This window comes from Ictidomys tridecemlineatus, chromosome 4, assembly GCF_052094955.1.
Source record: "Ictidomys tridecemlineatus isolate mIctTri1 chromosome 4, mIctTri1.hap1, whole genome shotgun sequence".
In the NCBI taxonomy this organism is placed as follows: Eukaryota; Metazoa; Chordata; class Mammalia; order Rodentia; family Sciuridae; genus Ictidomys; species Ictidomys tridecemlineatus.
Window position 1 is genome coordinate 65,873,403 of NC_135480.1, and position 22,507 is coordinate 65,895,909.

The 22,507-nt window shown below is 38.4% G+C and overlaps 1 protein-coding gene, 1 non-coding gene and 1 pseudogene across 2 annotated transcripts; 1 reads left to right on the forward strand and 2 right to left on the reverse strand.

Annotated features, from left to right (window-relative positions):
- Positions 1–924: 924 nt before the first annotated feature.
- Positions 925–11,551, reverse strand: Ndufc2 (NADH:ubiquinone oxidoreductase subunit C2). Its single transcript, XM_005323244.5, has 3 exons — positions 11,239–11,551; positions 4,369–4,512; positions 925–1,102 (listed from the first exon to the last, which is right to left on the reverse strand). The coding sequence occupies exons 1-3, from the start codon at positions 11,405–11,407 to the stop codon at positions 1,053–1,055; spliced, it is 363 nt and encodes a 120-aa protein (XP_005323301.1). The 5' UTR covers positions 11,408–11,551; the 3' UTR covers positions 925–1,052.
- On the reverse strand, positions 4,519–11,232 carry LOC101959228 (actin-related protein 3B-like; annotated as a pseudogene).
- A 9,541-nt stretch (positions 11,552–21,092) lies between the features above and the next one.
- On the forward strand, positions 21,093–21,165 carry Trnav-uac (transfer RNA valine (anticodon UAC)). The gene has a single exon. It is a non-coding gene; the product is annotated as a tRNA-Val (tRNA).
- Positions 21,166–22,507: the final 1,342 nt, after the last annotated feature.

The following is a 22,507-nucleotide window of genomic DNA, read 5'->3' on the forward strand; positions in this document are numbered from 1 at the left end:
GTGCTCCACTGTGCCTGGCAAACATTTGGATTTGACTATAAAGAACCACCTTCTTCCAGGAAGGTGCTTTTACTTCTGACTGTGCCAAGCTCCACTGTAGACTGTGCTAGCTGAGTTCTTTGTCCAGGATGATTCACCTAAGAGCACACTCCTGTGCAGTATCAGATGTTTAACTGTGCTTGCCTTAAGTGTCTTCCTTCCAAACCACCCTATATATTGTTGCAAAGGGAGCTCAGAAATACAAACCTGACCATTATTCCAATTAAAACCCTTTTACTGAATTCCCCATACTTAAGGAATCAAGTTAAAATGATCTACGATTCACAAAACCCTTTATAATCTGGCTTATTTTACATTAGAACAGAAGCTGGCAATTCTTTTCTGAAAAGGGCCAGATATTAACTATTTTAGGCCTTGCATGCTATAAACTCTGTCATAACTACTTGACCCTGCTGTTGTAGTATGAAAGCAGCCATATAAACAAATGAAAGTGGCTGTGTTTTAATAAAACTTTATTGACAGTGGGCCAGAGTTGGTCCATGGGCTGAAGTTTTCCAAATCTGATCAGAATAAATGGAGTTTAGTTCTGATTTGGAACTAAATTTATTATTTTGTGGTATTGGGATTCAACCCAGGACCTCACAAATGTTATGTAAGCACTCTACCACTAAGCCACATCCTCAGCCCTTAAACTCCATTTAAAAATCTTCCAAAAACTGGGTCAATGGAAAGTGAACTATTTTTTTCTTTTCTTTTTAAATATTTATTTTTTAGTTGTAGTTGGACACAATACCTTTATCTGTTTGTTTTTATGTGGCTGAGGATCGAACCCAGGGCCTTGTGCTTGCTAGGTGAGCACACTACCACTGAGCCACAACTCCAGCCCTATTTCTTCTTAAAATGAAAAAAGAAGAGTCACAGTACTTGATCATGATAACTACTTTAATTATAGGTGTTATACAGATTAACATAAACTTCGGCTGTCGTGGAGGAAATATGTTCCATAAAATTTAGAAACATCTTAGTAAATGGGAGCAAATATTTTGAAGACTTCAACGCACTGGATGGAATTCTTCAAGAATTTCACCATAAGTTTTCTTATCTATAAAAAAAAAAGATTAAAAAAATTATCTTACAATTATGTTTTTTAAAGTTTTATTTCTTAGCTAGGCATGCTGTGCACATGTCCATAATCCCAGCTACTGAGAAGCGGAAGCAAAAGGATCACAAGTTGGAGGCCATACTGAGCAACTCAGTGAGATTCTATGTCAAAATAAAAAGGTGGTGATGGTGGAGGGTTAGGGATGTAGCTCAGTGATAGAGCACTTGCCTAGCATGTGCTAGGTCCTGGGTTCAGTCTCTAGTACCACAATGGCTTGGAAATCACTGAAATATTTTATTTCTTAAATCTGTGGTGACATCTAGATGGCTACCAGGAGGGGCAAGTTACTCCTAGGAATATCCTGACTAAAGGGATGAAGGAAGAAATAAACAGGAAGGTTACAGTTCAGCTAGGAGAGGCCAGTTTCAACTAATGTATTGAAACCCTTCATGCTCCTGTAGTCAGTGCAGGATGCTCTTGACACACCTGCTGGTAATCCACTAGAAGACAGAATGATGTGGCTATATATACACCTGCTGACAGAAGGAGCTAGTGGAAATATCTAGGCAAAGATTCAGAAGGCTCAGGGCTGAAGATTGCCTAGCTAGTGGGACTCACTTCTAGGAATTAGAATTAGCCAAGATTTCTTCAGCTCTAACATCCAATGTTTCCCCACACCTGATTTATGGCTTTATACCTGTAATTTTATTCATATATATATATATTTTTTTTTGAGAGAGAGAGATAGAGAGAGAATTTTTAAATATTTATTATTTAGTTTTCGGCGGGCACAACATCTTTGTTTGTATGTGGTGCTGAGGATTGAACCCAGGCCGCACGCATGCCAGGCGAGTGTGCTACTGCTTGAGCCACATCCCCAGCCCCAATATACCTTTGATTTTTAATGGTACTTTATTTTTTAATGGGTTTAACCCAGGGGCACTCTACCCCTGAGCCATATCTCCCCAGCCTTTTTTTTTTTTAATGTCTTTATTTTATTTTTATGTGGTGCTGAGAAATGAACCCAGTGCCTCACGCATGCCAAGCGAGCACTTGAGCCACATCCCCAGCCCAGCCTTTTTATTTTTTATGTTGAGACAAAGTATTGCTAAGTTGCTCAGGCTGGCCTTGAACTTGGGATCCTTCTGCCTTAGCCTCCCAAGGGATTATAAGTGTGTACCACTGGGACTGATTGTACTAGTATTTAAACTCTTCACTGGCAAAAAAAAAAAAAAAAAATGTCTTTTTTAGACACCATAAATATCACATAGGTGACTCAAGGCCCTGGGAATATTGTATTATAATACTAATAAAGTTTTAGAGTTGAACAGGACCTTTGGGATCAGTCAGCCTAACAATTTTTTTTTTTTTTTTTTGATGGTGCTGGGGATTGAACCCAGGGCCTTGTGCATGCAAGGCAAGCACTCTACCAACTCAGCTATATCCGCAACTCAGCCTAATGAAATTTAAATGCTTTATATCATACATTTACATGCATAGGAAAGTATATAAAAATCTATTATATATTTAAAACGTTCAAAATTTTTCAACATTCATTCACATGTTTAGAAAGGATCTTTAGGGGGCTGGAGTTGTGGCTCAGCAGTAGAGTGCTCGCCTAGCACGTGTGGAGTCCTGGGTTCGATCCTCAGCACCACATAAATAAAATAAAGATATTGCTAAAAAATAAATATTAAAAAAAAGGATCTTTAGTCCTTGGGAAGATAAAAATTGCCCTAGTAAGTTAAATTTCCAATCTACAAATAGCACACACATACACTCATCAGTATTGTGTGTAAGTGTGCCAAATGTGGGTAATAAAAGTCATATTACAATGATATTCACAATTAACAGCAACAGTGTGCTGAGAAAATTACTGTCTATAGCTGGGTGAAGGCTTCACTCAGATGATAAACCTTGAGCAGGAACCTGTTTCATGGACAAGATGGAAATAGGGGCCAAAGGAAGAATGTTATAAGAAAGCACATGTCCAAGTGATACAGCGTAGGTTCAGGACAAGCATTTCCTGAGCTTCTTCCATTGACAAGTGGGGACATGGTGAGTTTGACTACATCTGCTGATGGCCTCCAGTACCTGATCTGTGCCTTCCCTATTTATTCCTTCCTCCAACCAGGACCCTCCTGGCAGCATTTTATTTTATTTTTTTTAAGAGAGAGGAAGGAAAGGGTCAGCATCCCATAATCTCCTTCAAGGTCATGCCATGACCTCCCCCCCCCTCATTTTTTTAAGAGAGAGAGAGAGAGAGAGAGAGAGAATTTTTTAATATTTATTTTTTAGTTTTCGGCGGACACAACATCTTTATTTATATGTGGTGCTGAGGATTGAGCCCAGCGCCGTGTGCATGCTAGGCGAGCATGCTATCGCTTGAGCCACAGCCCCTGGCAGCATTTTATGAAAGGTGAGTGATAGGAGCTAAAGCAGGATTCCCTGCAGGTTTAGGTCAGCTGTTAATTTTATAAGTGCTGCTATGTGTAGTAAGTTCTGTGCTAGAGGCTGGGAAAACAAAGATTAAACTACATTCCAGGGAGTAATACAGACATAATGTGGAAGATAGAAAGACCAACGGGCAAAGCGTTTCTACCAGCAGACAAGCAATTGACTCTGCCAGCGGAGATGAACCATCCTAGGGAGTTTGGATTTTATCCTAGAGGCAATATATAGAAATATGACCAGATTTGCTGTTAGCAGAAGCAAGACTGAAGGCAGAGGTGAGCTAGAGGTGTCACAGTCCAAACAAGATATTATCTAGGTAGGCCTGAACCAAGGCAGTGGCAGTGGGAGAGGAAGAGTTCGAAGCTCAGCAGAAGGTTTGAGAAGGCAGAGGGGACATGAATTTTGTTTGCTATTCAAGGGACACAGAAGTCCTCAGTCAAAAACTTGATACATGAATTTAAAAACTTCGTGTTTGCTGGGCACAGCGGCACAAACCTGTAATCCCAGTTACTTCGGAGGCTGAGGCAGGAGAATTACAAGTTGGAGCCCAGCCTGGGCAACTTAAACTTAACAAGACTCTGTCTCAAAATAAAAAAGTAAAAGGGCTAGGGATATAACTCAGTGGAAAAGTGCTCCTGGGTTCAATCCCCTATATCTCTCTGTACTCCTTCAACAAAGATTTTGATCTAGACAAAGATGTAGGAGTCATAGAACACAGAAGGCTTCACACATGAAGCCTCTAGCATAGATAGGATTAATCAGGGAATATAACAGAGTAAGGAACAAGGTTTTCTACAATTAATTTGAAATACCTTTTTCAGGAAAATCTTCTGGATGTGACTTTATATATGCAAACATGTCATGGTCCCTCACAGCATACATATAGTCTTGCCGTTTTAAAAGATAATAGCCAACAAAAACAAAGGAAGTAACATAGAGAAGCTGACGATGCAAACCTGAAATTCAAATGACAAATCCCAAAACAAGCAAATCAGTCATTATGCATAAAGAATTACATTTTAACACTTTTAGATATCTAATTTATAGCTATGGTATTTCTTCTATCATTCTTTTTTTGGGTGCTTTATTTATTTATTTATTCTAATTTGTTATACATGACAGTAGAACACATTCAATTCATACTACAAAAAATAAAGGAAAACAATCCTTTTCTATATGGCTATTGCGAAAGAACCTCAACTGAAAGTGACCTTGAGCCATCTGCCATATTCTTAAAGAAATCTAGTGATTATGAAAAACAACAATAAATCTGCAAACATAACCTACAATTTTAAAATTTCATGTTTTATAAAATACTCAATGGAAGAAGGTAGATAAGTGCCAAATCCTGAATTAACAAAGGAAAAAAAAAAAACCAACAACACTTTGTTTTCTATAAAGTTAACTTTAGACCTATATAAACTTATATTCTACTGCTTGTTCAGAATATGATTAAGTCAGAGGTAAAGTCTACATATGGTATAAAAGCAATAAGTGATCTGGTTAGTCTGTATATCCCAATTTATATTTGAATATAAATATTTATATTTGAACATGAGTATAAATATCATGGGTCACTAAACAGCTATACTACACCTTTGGAAAAATATTATAGATTCTAACAGCTTTTATTATAATGGATCAAGATAGCATTTCATCCAATACTCACCAACCTCAAATGATCATCTTCTATAAAACAGTTCCAGAAATTTCAAACAAAAAAACTAACACATACAGTATCCATAATTCTCACACAATAATGTTTAATGTTCAGACTTAATGTCACCCTGATAAAATATAATCATTTTCTAGCAAACATGGCAAAAAAGTTTGCTGTTCTGTTTTTCTATGAACTTCAAGGATGATAGACTTTAAGGCAAACACTAAAACATGACTCCAAAGACAGCATTGTGGCAGCAGATGATATAGGTGTATTCTTCAAGTCCTTCTTAGGGTGATGGCCCTGAAAGAACTCTGGAGTTGAGGCCAGCATCAAGCCTTCAAACTACCCGGCATAGTGCTGCATGTGATGACATATTACCACCTGAACATACACAGGCTTAGTTTTTTTTTTTTTAAAGAGAGAGTGAGAGAGGAGAGAGAAAGAGAGAGAATTTTTAATATTTTATTTTTTAGTTCTCGGTGGACACAACATCTTTGTTGGTATGTGGTGCTGAGGATCGAACCCGGGTTGCACACATGCCAGGTGAGCGTGCTACCGCTTGAGCCACATCCCCAGCCCAGGCTTAGGTTTTATTCTGTTGCCACTGAGCTGTAGTGAAGAGCTAATCTGACAACCAACACTCTTTTTAAATCTTTCTGCAGTTGATGTCCAAATTCCCTGAACATTGTCAAGCCTGTCAATCCCTGAAAAATGACTAAAAGAAGGCAGATGACACACACTGATGGGGCAGTTCTGTATTACTTTATCAACAACATCCAAGATGAATTCCATGAGATCAGGGTTGGCAAACTCAGGGTGAAATATTATTTCATGACCCAAGAACCTTTTAGAACAAACATCTATAATGAATTTCTTCTGGTTGATTGCAGATACCCATGAACAATATTATCCACTTCCAGGGATCCATGTTATACTTAGCTAATTCAGGACAAATGTAACTGTATTTTTCCTTAAAGGTTGCTGCAGTTCCCAATGACTGCTCAGGAGGGATTCCTACCTCCTGTTCCTTTAGCAGCTGTTGAATGAAAATACATACTATATCTACCTGCAATCAAGATGTGTTTGAGGGCTGAGGTTGTGGTTCAGTGGCAGAGTGCTTGTCTTGCACATGTGAGGTACTGGGTTTGATCCCCAGCACCACATGATAAATAAACAAATAAAGATATCGTGTCCATGCATAACTAAAAAAGATGTTTTGATGGCAGCTTCCAATTATATAATCTTCTGCCACAGGTGATTCCATGTCCACTGTCAATAACTATGCCCATCAGTGTATGCTCACCAACTTGTCAATATATCCAAGAGGCTGCTAAAGGCAGCAATGCCTGAGTTGCAATGTAGATAGACTCTTTAAAAAATTTTGTTTTAATTAGTTATACATGACACATTTACAGAACACATTTATGCACTTTGATATATCATAAATAGATGGGATATAATTTCTCATTTTTCTGAGTGTATATGTTGCAGAATCATATTGGTCATGCAGTCACATATACACATACAGCAATAATGTCTGTTTCATTCTACTATCTTTCCTACTCTTAGTAAATACAAAAAAGCAGAGATAATACACTGCATTCCATCAGACCACAATGGAATGAAATTAGAAATCACGATAAAATAAAAAATAGAAGCTACTGTTAACAAATGGAGACTAAATAATACACAATTGAATGATGAATGGATAGTAGAAGAAATCAAGGATGAAATAAAAAAATTCTTAGAAGTAAATGAGAACACTGATATAACATATCAAAATCTCTGGGACACTATGAAGGCAGTAGTAAGAGGAAAGTTTATTGATCGAGTGCATTCATTAAAAGAATAAATAGTCAACAAATAAATGATCTAACACTACATCTCAAAGCCTGAGAAAAAGAAAAAATACAAAAGTGTAGATAGACTCCTGATACATTAAATGATTCAAACATAATTTCTGCAAGATACTTCCTATTTTCTGGTATATTCACTGGAGGTCTGCCATTAAAAATAATGGTCCTTATTTTTTACTCAAGGTATTTTACTCAAAGGTATTTAAAAACCACTTGTTCCATGAATCTTTCCATAAGAGCCCAGTCCTCAATGATTCCATGTCATATTGGCCACTTTAGAGTACAGGTAGGATTACTAATGGCTTTATCCCCTATGAAAAAGTCAAGGTCACCAACATCCCTCAACCACTATCCTTTGGTTTGGGTTGACTACTTTTGCAGACTCTGATGGCAACACATGACAGAATAATGAACTATGGCTCAGTGTTACCTGTAAAGCCAAGCTTGGTATAGCTAGGAAGTGCAAGACCTCAATGCCACAGTCCACCACACAGGGAGGCAGGGAGTCTGCCATGTTTGGGATGCATGGTACCATTCCATCTTACCCACTACTAGTAATATATACACTAAGACAAAATACATATACAAGTACTTTGGAAAATGTGGGAAGCAATACAATTGGAAAATATTCCTACAACCTGGGAATGGACAGAGCCCAGGCTCTTTTGTATTCCTCCCTGACTCAAACAGCCACTGCTTCCCCTAACTGGCTACCTGCCGTATGGTAAACCAAAGTGTGCCAGGTTCTTTCATGTGCCAATGGATAAGACAAAGATCTAGATCCTATCTACACTGATCCATACTCCTCAGAGAAAGACTTCATATATTTTAGATGATGCTGTCAGTGTCCCTGTTACAAAAGTATGGCTTGCCCTTTCTCCAAATCCCTATTTCCCTAATCTTTCTCTCTTAGGGATGGTCTTCCTTTCATTACATACATAATCCCTTCACAAACACTTTCCCCTTCTTTCCTACACCCAGTGAATCTAAACCTATAAATCACTGTATTCTTTGCATAATACCATAAATTACTGATACATTGAACTTGAAATAATAAATATTCAATTAGATAGACTACACTTAGATTACCAAATAACTAAACTTAGGGAAGGTAAGTGATAAACAGCAACAAGAGTTTTAAAAGTGAGTGTGGAAGGCTGGGTGTAGTGGTACATACCTATAATGCCAGCAACTCTAAATAATGAAGTAAGAGGACTGCAAGTTCAAGGCCAGCCTCAGCAATTTGGTGAAACAATGTCTTAAAACAAAAAGGGCTAAGGATGTAACTCAGTGGTAGAGTGCTTATCTAGAAAGCATGGAGGTCCTGGGTTCAAGCTCCAGTAAAGAAAAGGAAAGAGGGCTAGGATTGTGGCTCAGTGGTAGAGCACCTGCCTAGCATGTATGAGGCACTGGGTTCGATTCTCAGCACCATATATCAATAAATAAAATAAACATCCATTGACAACTATAAAAATATTTAAAAAAAAAAGAAAAAAGAAAAGGAAAGGAAAGAAAAGAGCCAGGTGCTGTGGCACATGCCTGTAATTCCAGCAGTTAGGAGGCTGGCACGAACATCATGAGTTCAAAGGCAGCCTCAGCAACTCAGTGAGACCCTGTTTCAAAATAAAATATATGAAAGGGATGGAGATATGGCTCAGTGGTTAAATGCCCCCAGGTTCAATCCAGGTACCAAAAAAAAAAAAAAAAAGAGTTGTGAGAAAAGCTTAAGAAAAATTCTATTTGATAATGTCTGCTTATTGAAAAACAGATCTACAAAAATAAAAATATTTAGCCAAGCATGGTGGCACAGGCCTGTAATCCCAGCAGCTCGGGAGGCTGAGGAAGGAAGATTGCGAGTTCAAAGCCAGCCTCAGCAAAAGCAAGGTGCTAAGCAATTCAGTGAGACCCTGTCTCTAAAATACAAAATAGGGCTGGGGATGTGATTCTGTGATTGAGTACCGCTGAGTTCAATCCTCGATACCAAAAAATAAAAAAATTTAAAAAGATCTGCAAATTTTTATTTCATTGATAGAATATTCCATTATTATCCACAGAATGCTAAGACTCTAGTTTGAAAATCTACCATCTATTCCTTTCCCCTTTTTCCAACCCTCTTAGAAACATCATTTACGTGTCATACCTGTTTCCCTAAATGAATAAATTCGTACATTTTTTTTCTTTTTTGGTGTTACTGGGAAATGAACCCGGGGTGCTCTACCAGTGAATAACACCCCAAGCCCTTTTTATTTTATTTTTGAAACAGGGTCTTGTTAAGTTGCTGAAGCTGGCTGTGAATTTAAAATCCTCCTGCTTGCTTCAGCCTCCCAAATTGCTGGGATTACAGGTATGCACCATTTCCAGTCACAATTTGTTTTTTAACAGATATGACCATCTGGTCTATAAATATTTGGATAATTGTTACCATGTTACTTATATGTTCAGTAAGTTACCCTCTCCCCTATTTTTTTTTTGGTAGGGGGATTGAATCCAGGGGCACTCAACCACTGAGCCACATCCATAGCCCTTTTTTATTTTGAGACAGGTCTTGCTAAGTTAATTAGGGCCTTGCCAAATTGCTATGGCTTGCTTTAAATTTGAGATCCTCCTGCCTCAGCCTCCTAACTCACTGGGATTATAGGTGTACACCACTGTGCCTGGCTCAATAAGTATTTGTACCATATTTTAGTCTGCTATATGCTAGGCACTAAGCTAGACAAAGTACAATATGCATTAACAAATGCTGCTGAGGATGACAATTTCAATAGTCTTCCATACTTACTAAATTTTCCAAAGCAATTTTGGAAAATTCAGGGGAACTCAGGAACTGACTCCCACTCCTGTGTTAAGTACTTTATAAATGTTATCTAGTTCTCAGAGTTAGAAAACTTCCTTAGAATTAAATGGCTAGTAGGGTGAAGATGCTGAAAAGTCCCAAAGTTTATGCTCTTAACTAATATGTTCTTCTATTTCCCAGAACAGTTAAATAGACAATAAAGTGAGATTATAATAATAATTCATAATTCTGCCACCTTTACTTCCTCTGGAACAGTCCATCTATCTGTATCTCCTTGTGCTCGAAAAGAACTCCCTGTTCACCCACCTCTATCAGAACACAAGTGTCTATCACACTGAAACCAGTAATGGACTATTGTTTGTTTCCCTGACTTGACTAGGAGCTTAAGAGCAGGGACAGGATTCCTTACCCCATGTATCCAATGCCAGACGGACAAAAGTTCAATGTTGAATAAATATATGGTAAACTGTTTGCATAACAAAAGCTCAGGAAAGGGAACTTCACCCAGCTCCTTCTGTGTATCAGGCATTTTACCTATGTTTTCTGAGTTCACCTGATAATCAAAGGTAAGTTCAAAGGCATCTCTTCCAAAGTTGTTTCTCTCCTCTTTTCCCTTTGGAAATCCATAGTTCTTAGCACAGCTACTGTGTCAGCTATTGTCAAAATAGTCTCTGACACAAGGCCAGTAATGTTCTACTAGAAAATTCAGCCTGCTGGTCACTGAGACTTTCAAAGTGTGGGTTCCCAAACTAGCAGATGTAACTGTTACCCAGGAGCTTGCAAACAACATCAGGCCTGTCCCCTGAACTTATCAATCAGAGTCCGAATTTATCAAGATCTCTAGATTATTCTTATGGTCACTAAGACTGAGAAGCACTGGTTTCAAGACACTCCGGGGTCTAAAAACAGGCCTATGCTGCTTACTAGCCACTGACCTTGGGAAAACTGCTTTAATCTCTATGAAGCTGTTTTCTTGTTTGAGGAGAATGCCTCCCCATAAAGTTTTCAAAGATCTAAATGCTATAACGTCCACGGAGTGTCAGTAATGTATGGCATGGAGTGAACACTCATTTTTACACAAAGCACAGCAGGAACTTAGAGGAACAGTTGCAGGTCCTTCACAGACTCATTGTAAGGTCACGGATAAGTCCCTGTGTCATCGCACTGTCAGTTCCTTCAAGTGAAAAATGACAGTCTGGCTGTGCCCGATTCCGCAGAGCTAACCTGGCAGACAGCCCAGGGAAACGAGGAAGACCAGAAAAACATAAAGGCCCAGAAAAACAATGCACCGCGCGCAGGCCTATGGCGAAGCCGACCCACAGGCCTGCAAACCCCTCTCCTAGGAGACCCCGCCCCGTGCAGCCCTCACCCGCCGACATCACCGGCCGCCGCCGGAGCGCGTTGTCTAGCAGGCCAGAGCAGTAGCCCAGGAAGCCGAAGTAGAGAAGCCGCGAGTCGGTCAATTTGGGCGGAGGCAGGCGCCGAGCCTCATCTGGCAGGAACTGTAGGGGCACTCGGCCCGGCCTTCCGTCCATCATGGTGATGCCGTTTCTACCTGAGGCCTGGCCTTGGACCTCCAACTATAAGGAAAACCACCACGACCACTTTCAGGGCCTAAGCGGCGAACGGTCTCCTCAGTGTACGGGGCTGAAGGGCAAGGCGCACGGAGGTGCAGCGCCCAAACACTTCCCGATGCGTGCTACGCCGGAACCCTGCACGTAAGGTTCCGGTATACTAAAAGGCCGGTGTAGGTAGTCTGCTGTTGCTTATTGGGCGGGTGGTAGTGGGGACAGCGGGGCTGGGGGTGGCGGGGGTGCTTTTATAAAAAACAAAACAAAACAAAACAGTACAGACAAAATGAAAGTTCCTTTTCCCTTTTCCCCTGGAGCAATGATATTGAGGGAAAACTTGAATAAATCCTTTATCACTTGCTTCTGGTTGACTTTAAAAATCACTGGAGGTTACTATAAGTAACACCTCTGACATGTAGGTTATGATGGTTACATTTGCCTGGGTTACTTTTCAGGAACTTGAAGGCCATTTTTGTTAAACCCATTGACTCTTGGCCTGCATAGATGTCTGATGGGTGACCTTTTGATATCAGAAATCTGAAAACTCCACCCTCAGATTGAGATGGCTAAACTAGCCCTCATTCTTAATAGTTAACAGACATACCAGAAAATTGAGAGTTAAAACATAGATCAGCCTTTAAAGACATGAAATTAAGATATATCTGGAAACAAGATGTTGGAAAGTCAGTTTAGCCTTCAAAGTCTATGTGGTCAACAGAGATACCAAGAAGCCAGAGCCAGGAAAGACAAGGTCACTAAAATCAAACCTATTGAGAAAGAATAATAGTATGCCCTGTTCCGAAAATAAATAAAATAAAATAGGGACTGTCTCAGATGATAAGGGACAAGTTCCAGGTAGTGAGGTGCAAACACAATTTTAAATTTTAAATCCAAATTTAGATTTAGAATCACAATTTTTAGTGATTCTAAAGTAAACTATAGTTAACTTTATTAGCATAATAAAAATCACACCTTATTTAGAGACCTGAGATGGTAATAAGTCATGAGTCCTATGAAGAGACATGATGAAGAAGAGTGAACATGCAACTAAACTCCATTTCTACATGTCATGACATCAAGAGATTGGGTACCTGCCTGTTATGTAGATGCCATATTAGTTGTACAACCTTTGTCCTTTAAGTTAGCCTGGGATTTCTGAACCCCATGTTCTGCTTCCCTGGTGTTTGAGCATAAGAGTAAAAAGTCTTGTTCCTGTGCCAATGTGTTTTTATCTGAATCTTCTGATAGCACAAGAAGGCATGGAATTTTCTGGGTGCTGTGGTGCACACCTGTAATACCAGCAACCTGGAAGGCTGAGGCAAGAGGGTCTTAAATTTGAAGCCAGCCTGGGCAACTTACTGAGATCCTGTCTTTAAAAAAAAAAAAAAATTAAAATGGCTGGGGATGTAGCTCAGTGGTAGGTGTCCCTGGGTTAATTTCCATACCAAAAGACAAAGACAAAAATAAACAAAAAAACCCATGGAGAGTCAGTAATGAGATTTTTCTAACTGCCATTTTCTGAACATGTCAGTCATGAAGACTGATTATGCATGCACAGACCACTGAAAACTTCACCTCCAGTCACCTTTCCCCACACCTTAAATCACCTGTTTTTTTTTTCTTTGTGGTACTGAAAAATTCCATTTATATAAAGCTCAATATTAGGGAAAAATACATTATCTATAGATAAAAATATTACTGATAAAACTCTAAAAGGAAAAGCAAATGAAGTTTTGAAGCTATGTGGTGAGTATATTGACATATATTTTATTATCTTAATTGTATCTACGCTTTTGGGTTTATGGTATATTTTATTCGATAATCAATTTTATCTCTTTATTGTGGTAAATAATATTAAATCTATCAGCTATTCTTGGTGTTTGCAGTGCTGGGATGGACCCTAGAGCCTTGTGCATGTTAGACAAGTGCTCTACTACTGATACTACTGACCCATCTCCCCAGCCTAAGATCCTGCTTTGAATACTTTTGGGTATATACCCAGAAATGGGATTGCTCTATCACATAATATACTGGGGATCAAACCTGGGGCCTCAAGCATGCTAGGAAGGTGCCTCACCACTGAGCTTATATCTCCATCCCTACCCACTTCCCAATACTTTTTTATTTTTTTATTTTTTGGTACTGAGAATTGAACCCTGTGTTAATTCAGTTTTTAATATTTTTTGGGGGGGAGGTGCTAGGGATTGAACCAAGGGATGCTCTATTACAGAGCTACATCCAAGCCTTATAAAAATTTGAGACAGGTTTATGCTAAGTTGCCAAGGCTGGCTTCAAACTTGGGATCCTCCTGCCTCAGCCTCCTGAGTAGCTAAGATTAGAGGAGTGTACAATTGGGCCTGGCTCAATTTTTAATTTTTTGAGGAAATTCCCTACTGTTTTCCATAATGGCTGCATCAGTTTACATTCTCATCAATAGTGCATAAGGACTCTAGTTTCCTCCACATCCTCACCAACACTTTTTCTTTCTTTTCTTAGGTATTGGATATTAAACTCAGGGCCTTCACATGCTAGGTGAACACTACCCCTGAGCTACATCCCTGTGTGCGTGTGTGCCTGCCTGCCTGCCTGCCTGCCTGCCTTCCTGCCTTCCTTCCTTCCTTCCTTCTTTCCTTCTTTCCATTTTCTTTTGAGACAGAGTCTCCCTAAGTTGCTCAGGCTGGCCTCAAATTTGTGATCCTCCTGCCTCAGTCTCCTGAGTAGCTGAGATTACAGGTATGGATCTGACTTTTTTATTCTTTTGATAGTGGCCATTCTAATGCGTGTGAGGTGAAATTTCATTGTAGTGTGTGTGTGTGTTTTATTGGGGATTGAACCCAGGAGCATTCTGCCTTTGAGCTACATCCTCAACCCTTTTTAAAATTTTACTTTTAGACTGGGTCTTACTGAGGGTAACTAGACAGGCCGGGAATTAACAACCCTGCCTCAGTTATGCACCACTGTCCCCAGCGGAGAAAGGTAGTTTTGATGTCAACTTCATTCTAGCTTTTAAAGAAAGGGACTCAAAGCTGGGCATGGTGGCACATGCCTCTAATTTCAGCAGCTTGGCAGGCTGAGGCAGGAGAATCACAAGTTCCAGGCCAGCTTCAGTAATTTAGGGAGGCCCTAAGCACCTTAGAGAGGCCCTGTCTTAAAATAAAATAAATAAATAAAAAGGGCTGTGGATATGGCTCAGTGGTAAAGTGCTGCTGGGTTCAGTTCCTGGTGCAAAAAAAAAAATTAATTTATGTGGTATCCATGGCAAATGATTATTTTTTCCTAAGTAATCTAATTACATTTCTTAATTATCTCTTAGAGATTTGATCTAGGTCTCCTATGTTTTCAAGTTTCTGGCCTACTGAGATGTATAGAAGATAGAATTGGAAGAGACCATAGAGATAATCTAGTTTAAACCTTTTATTTTGTAGATGAGGAAAGTGAACAACAGTGAGATAATGTGACTGCTAAAATCATTTTATATTTGTGGAAGCCATAGACTTAGGATTGAGTTTCCTAATTATTCAGTCTAGTATGCACTTTTAATTTCAAGACACTGTTTTTAATTTTTTTTAGTTGTAAATGGACACAATACCTATATTTTATTTATTTTTATGTGGTGCTGAGGATCAAACCCAACGCCTCCAAGTGTTCTACCACTAAACCACAACCCCAGCCCTATTTTTTTTTTTTTTTTTGGTGGTACTGTGAATTGAACCAGGGTTTTGTGCATCCTAGGCAAGTACTTTACCACTGAGTTATATCCCCAAGCCCATGATGCTGGTCCAAAAGTTTTCAATATAAGTGGGATTACAGGTGTGTACCACCATTTGAAGCTCATTGTAGTTTAGATTTGCATTTCTCCTATGATGAGTGAGGTTGAACATCTTTTCAGATGCTTGTGGGTCATCTTCTTTGAAGAATTATCTATTTAATTTCTTTGTCCATTGTTAAATCAGGTTATTTGTTTTTGTTGTTGTAGAGTTGTAGAAATTACTTATACTTTCTGGATATTAACCTCTAATCAAATATATGATTTGCAAAATTTTCTCCCATTCCATGGGCTGCCTTTTCACTCTGTTGATTACTTCCTTTGATGTACAGAGGCTTTAAAGTTTGAGGTAGTTTCATTTGTCTCTTTTTGCTTTTGTAGCTTGTGTTTTGGTGTCATATAAAAAAAGATCATTGCCAAATACAATGTCATGAAAAATTTCCAATTTTTTTCTAGGCATTTTAATTTTACCCAAAGTGCTTAAAATCAGCATACCACAGTGAGGAAGCCACATTAATGTTTATAGCAGCTCAATTCACAATAGTCAAACTCTGGAACCAACCTAGATGCCCTTCAACAGATGAGTGAATAAAACAACTGTGGTTGGTATATATACACAACAGAATATTACTCATCCTTAAGAAGAATGAAATTATAGCATTTGCTGGTAAATGGACTCAAAGAAGAATGAAATTATAGCATTTGCTGGTATATGGATGGAACTGAAGAATATTATTCTAAGCAAAATAAACCAATCCCAAACGACCAAAGACCAATGTTTTCTCTGATATGTGGATGCTAATTCACAATAAGGGGTGAGGGGGAATAGAGGTAATGTGGTCTAGACAGAGATGAGTGAAAGAAGGGAAGGGGGTATGAGGGTATGAATGATAATGGAATGAATTGGACATTATTACCCTATATGCATATACAACCAGAAGAATGAGAAGTTATACTCCATTTATGTATATCAAAATGCATTCTACTGTCATGTATAATTAATTAGAATTATATATATGTATATATATGAAAAATTATATATATAAAATATATATGTGTGTGTATGTATGTATGTATGTGTATATATATATATATATATATATAAAATTATGATGCAGTGGTTTGGGGGTGTACCTTACTGGTAGAGTCCTAGCCTGGTGCATACAAGGTCTACCACCGCACACACCCAAATTCAGACGTATTTGTCAATATAATATTTTTCTTTAGGTTTTGTTTGATGTTTTTAATTCTTTTCAAACCAAACTCCTAAATTTTCTTTTAGGAATTTCAAAATTTTCATCCATTGTGCTTTCTCTTCACCACTCCCCACTTCACTGATGCTCACACCTGGCTCAAGTGGCAACTGTAGGGGACTCCAACTCCCAGAATGCTCTCCATGTTTTCTGTGAAAGACCCAATGTGGACGGTGAGGAACCACGGCACCCCTGGCAGGGATCCCCAGGAAGGCTAAGAAGAGGATGAGAACATCAAGCATACCTTGGATAACAAAAAAACAAGGAAGCAGAAGTAAAACCAGAAAATTTTAAAAATCAGGAATATAAAAGAGAAAAGAATGGCAACAGGGCTGGGGATGTGGCTCAAGCGGTAGCACGCTCGCGGCCCGGGTTCAATCCTCAGCACCACATACCAACAAAGATGTTGTGTCCGCCAAGAACTAAAAAATAAATATTAAAAAATTCTCTCTCTATCTCTCTCTCTCTCCTCTCTCACTCTCTCTTTAAAAAAAAAAAAAGAATGGCAACAGAAAAAAATGCAAGAAGAAATTAAAAAGAGGTTAGAAGAGGGGCTGGGATTGTGGCTCAGCGATAGACAGCTCACCTCAAATGTTCGAGGCGCTGGGTTCAATCCTCAGCACCATGTAAAATAATAAATAAATAAAATAAAGAAATAAAAAAAAAAAAGAAAAAGAAAGAAAAGAATATTTAAAAAAGAGATTAGAAGAACCTGAAAAACCCAAAGTGCAAACACAGCACCAGAATAATTAGCAGATATCTAAACTGCGGCTTCAGAAATTACAGGAAGAGTCAGATCTTGAATTAGCAAAGGAAACTTTTGGTGTTAATAATAGAGTTTTTGGAATAGATGCTATGAATCCATTTTCAAAGGATGGTTTCAGAGTATGGAAATTTACTAAAAGATAAAATTACACCGTATGAAAAGTTAATTACACTAGTTTTTTGGAAGTCTTAGTTCAAGATGTATTTTGTTGAAAATTGATGTGTTGAAGGAGATAACCAATTCATTAACTGTGCTTTACAGTGAAAAATAAGTAAAAAAAGGCTGCAATGGAACAACTTTGTCAGAGTTTTGGCATTTTCTTTTCTTTGTAAAATAAGCTCAGTGAACTGCACCAGTTAACTATAGTTTGGTAAAGTCATGTTAACAATTATGACATCTGCAATGTTTTTTAAAAAAATATTTTTATTTGTTGTTCATGGACCTTTATTTTATTTACTATTTAAATGCAGTGCTGAGAATTGAACCCAGTGCCTTGCACATGCTAGACAAGTGCTCTATCACTGAGCCACAACCCCAGCCCAGCAAACAATTTAATAAAATCACTATTGTGAGGCTTTTAGAAAAAGAATTTTATAAATTTCAAGCCAAATTTCTTGGTACCAGCCTTCCATCCTCGACTCCCTGCTCTTGCATCTTTCTCCTTTCAGAACATGGTGCCTCTGTTCATCCAGGTATGATGCTCCACATGTAAAGTTCATCTATGATGTTTTCCTTACTCTCAAGCCCAACGTCACATCATCTCCACCTCCTGTCAATTCCTCATCCGAATCCATCCACTTCTGTATCACACTGCTGCCACCCTTCTTTGAACTTCATGACCTTATACCTAGGTAACTCCATAGGGTAACTGGAATGATCTTTAAAAATATATACTAGAGCTGGGGCTGTAGCTCAGTGGCAGAACACTTGCCTAGAATGTGTGAGGCACTGGGTTTGATCCTTAGCACCACAAAAAAATAAACAACAAAAAAAGGCATTCTCTTCATATACAACTACAAAAAACATTAAAACACACACACACACACACACTAACTTTCTGGGAATGGTGGCACACACCTATGATTCTGGGTACTTGGGAGACTGAGACAGGAGGAACACAAGTTCAAGGCCAGACTCAGCAACTTAGTAAGACCCTGTCTCAAAAATTAATATGGGTTGGGGATTTAACTTAGGGGTAGAGTGCCTCTGTGTTCAATCCTTCATAACACAAAATTAAATAAATAAATAAATAAAAATATATACCAACTTACAACTAAATATGATAAAAATTCTAATAAAGAGCCAAAGAACATAATTTAAACAAGGTTTCAGAAGAGAGAATACAATGACTCAAAATAGGAAAAGATTCTAACATTCTCACAGAAGAGAAATGCAGATAAAAAAATTACCCTATCATTGGCAAAGATCTAAAATAATGATGAAGGGGCTGGGATTGTGGCTCAGAGTGACCGCACTCACCTCGCACATGTGAAGCACTGGGTTCAAACCACATAAAAATAAAGATATTAAAAAAAAAGCCAATGGAAATCTTTAAATTAAAAAAAAAAGGGGCTGGGGATGTGGCTCAAGTGGTAATGCACTCGCCTGGCATGCGTGAGGCCCAGGTTCGATCCTCAGCACCACATACAAAGAAAGATGTTGTGTCCGCCGAAAACTAAAAAATGAATATTAAAAAATTCTCTCTCTCTCTCTCTTAAGAAAAAAGAATGATGAAAGAGTAAGTTGGCAAATGTGTGGGAAAATAGGCATCCTCATACATTGCCTGTGGAACATAAACTGCACCTTCTGTGACCAATTAGGCAACATCTATCAAGATTACAACATAGCCAGGATCAGTGGAAAACACCTGTAATCCCAGGATCACAAATTCAAGGCCAGACAGAGTGAGACTCAGAATAAAAAATAAAAGGGCTGAGGATATATGTAGCTTAGGTATAAAGCACTCCTGGTCAATCCTCAGTATTGGAAAAACAAAACAAAACACACATACAACCCCAAGAAACCCAAAACCAAAGTCAAACAAAACAAAACAAAAAACAACTGCACATAGCCTTCAACATAGAAATCCCACTTTCAGAAATTTAATCTTTCATGTACAATCCTTGCACATATACAGAATGAAATATTGATTGCATCATTATTGTACTTGAAACACTGAAAACAACTTAAATGTCCATTAAGAGAGATCTTGAGGGCTGGGGTTGTGGCTCTGTGGCAGAGCCCTTGCCTAGCATGTGTGAGGCACTGCGTTTGATTCTAAGCACAACACTTTATTTTATTTATTAATTTTTTTGTTGGTGCTGGGGATTAAACGCAGGAACCGTGTGCATGCAAAGTGAGCACTCTACCAACTAAGCTATATCCCAGCCCCTAAGCACTGCATTTAAAAAAAGAAATCCATCAACAACTAAAAATAAATGTATACATAAAAAAAGATAAAAAAGAGGAATCTGGACAAATTAGGGAACATCTATATACTGGATTTTATAGAAGACAAACTCTAAAATGATCCCCAGTTACCTCTGCCTCCTGTTATGCATGTCAGTATAGGTGGAATGTGTGATTTCCTTCTAACATGCAGAATGTGGCAAAGGTGATATCACTTCCATGATTCCATTATGTAAAATTACAACATCTCGCTGTCTCTCTTGCTGACTTTGATGAAGCTAGCACCTAAATAGTGATGACTCTACGGAAAGGACCTCAAGGCCAGGAATTGAAGGTGATATCCACCCAACAGGCAGAAAGAAACTTGAGGCTCTCAGTCCTCAACCCTAAAGAACTGAATTCTGTCAATAGCCATGCAAGTGTAGAAGCAGAATCTTCTATAGTCAAACCTTCAGGTAACTGCCACAGCTCCAGGTGGCACCTTAATTGCAACTTTTTGAGAGATCCTGAAGTAGAAGACCCAGATAAGCTGTGCCTGGACTCCTGACCTACAGAAATTGTGAGATAATAAATGTATTGTTTCTAGTCACTGTTACTTAGAAATAAATCATTAACACAGATACTATGCAGACGTTAAAATAATGCAATTTTATAGGATGAATCCCCAAATACACTATGCACAAAAAGTGAAGTCAAAATGGTGTGCTTAATGTTATCGTTTTTTTTTGTGTGTGTATTCTTCAAGCATAGAAAATCTCTGGTACCTCTGTAATGATTACAAGAAATTGGTAACAATGGTTGCCTTTTTTTTTTTTTTTTTTGGTACTGGGGATTGAACTCAGAACCAAAAGTTCTGAGATGACCACTTGACCACTGAGCCACATCCCAGTTCTATTTTGTATTTTATTTTAGAGACAGGGTCTCACTGAGTTGCTTAGTACCTCGAAGTTGCTGAGGCTGGCTTTGGTAGATTCCCCTACCTCAGCCTCCTGAGCTGCTGGGATTACAGGTGTGCGCCACCGTGCCTGGCAAATGGTTCCCTTTTTTACAAATATTTTTTTTTAGTTGTAGATGGACACAATACCTTTATTTAATTAATTAATTTTTATGTGGTGCTGAGGATTGAACCCAGTGCTTCACATGTGCTAGACAAGAGCTCTACCACTGAGCTACAGACTCCAGCCCCAGTGGTTGCCTTTTGGTATAGAACTGGATGGCACCTTTCCCATCCAACTTTGGGCACCTTTTGAGTTTTACTTCAGTATATAAAACTAACCTTAAAATTGTACCTCTCTTCTTGGCTCTTAGGACCCTCTACTCACTAAAAAACTTCCTTGTGGGCAGGAATATCTTTCTTACTTACCTTTGGTTTCTAGCATCTACCACAGTACATAACACTAAATAATGAATAAACTTGATTTGCAGTTTTAGGAAGGATTAAAAGAGGTTACATGGGCTGGGGATATAGCTCAGTTGGTAGAGTGCTTGCCTTACATGCACAAGGCCCTGGGTTCAATCCCCAGCACCCCCCCCCCACACACACAAAAGGTAACATATAGCACAAGCCTTGGCACTTAGTAGATACTCAATAGAAATGGACACAATATGGTATCTTCCCTTTTTGAATCAGTCAAATGGGTTGTCATAAAAATGGGAATAGAACCTCATTATGTATTGCTCCAAAAACAAACAGGTGTGTCAGAAGAAGAAAAATATTAATCATCAAGTATACCTTAACAGGGAGGCTGGGGCTGTAGCTCAGTGGTAGAGCATTTGCTTTGCATGTGTGAGGCATTGGGTTTAATCCTCAGCACCACAAAAAAATACATAAATATTTAAAATAAAGGCCCATCCACAACTAAAAGAATATTAAAACAATAATAATAATAATAATACCTTAACAGAGTTGTGGCTTAGCGGTAGAGCACCCGCCTAGTGTGTGTGCAGCATTGGGTTCGATCCTCAGCACTACATAAAAATAAGTAAATAAAATAAAGGTATTGTGTCCAACTATTTTTTTTTTTTAAAAAACTTTTTTTTTTTAAAAGAATACCTTGGGGCTGGGGCATGGCTCAGTGGTAGAGCACTTGCCAAGCATGTGTAAGGCATAGGGTTCGGTTCTCAGCACCACATATAAATAAATAAAGGTCCATTGACAACTAAAAAAATATTTTTAAAAAGAATACCTTAATAAATATCTGCATATATTGGAAGGGTTTAAGAGGTGATGGATACTGCTTAATCAGCCATTTATTCTTTGTCAAAACAACTGTAAAAAAATAAAACCACTGAGGAACTCTTTTGAGAGCTTTTGTAAGATTGACTTTTTTTAATTCATATATACCACTGTACATAAGTATATATGACTGTCCTGTCTTTTCTTGTGTGGCATTGGGAATAGAATCCATAACCTTTAGTTGTTGATGGACACAGTACCTTTATTTTATTTATTTATGTGGTGCTGAGGATTGAACCCAGAGCCTCACACATGAGAGGAAAGTGCTGTACCACTGAGCTACAATCCCAGCCCCTGGTCCTGTCTTTTTGAAGAATGGTTGTATATATACAAGTATATTGGTTTTATTTCTTACTCCTAAGTTTGAAAAAAAAATAGCACTGCTATTGATCTCATAATAAAATGCAGATGTTGAATAAAGAACCTAATTGTGAGAAACTAATGGCTATATTCATTAAAGTTTTTATTTTATTTTTTTGGAACTAGGGATTGAACTCAGGGGCACTCAACCACTGAGCCACATCCCCAGCCCTATTTTGTATTTTATTAGAGACAGAGTCTTACTGAGTTGCTTAGTGCCTTGCTTTTGCTGAGGCTGGCTTTGAACTTGTGATCCTTCTGCCTCAGCCTCCTGATC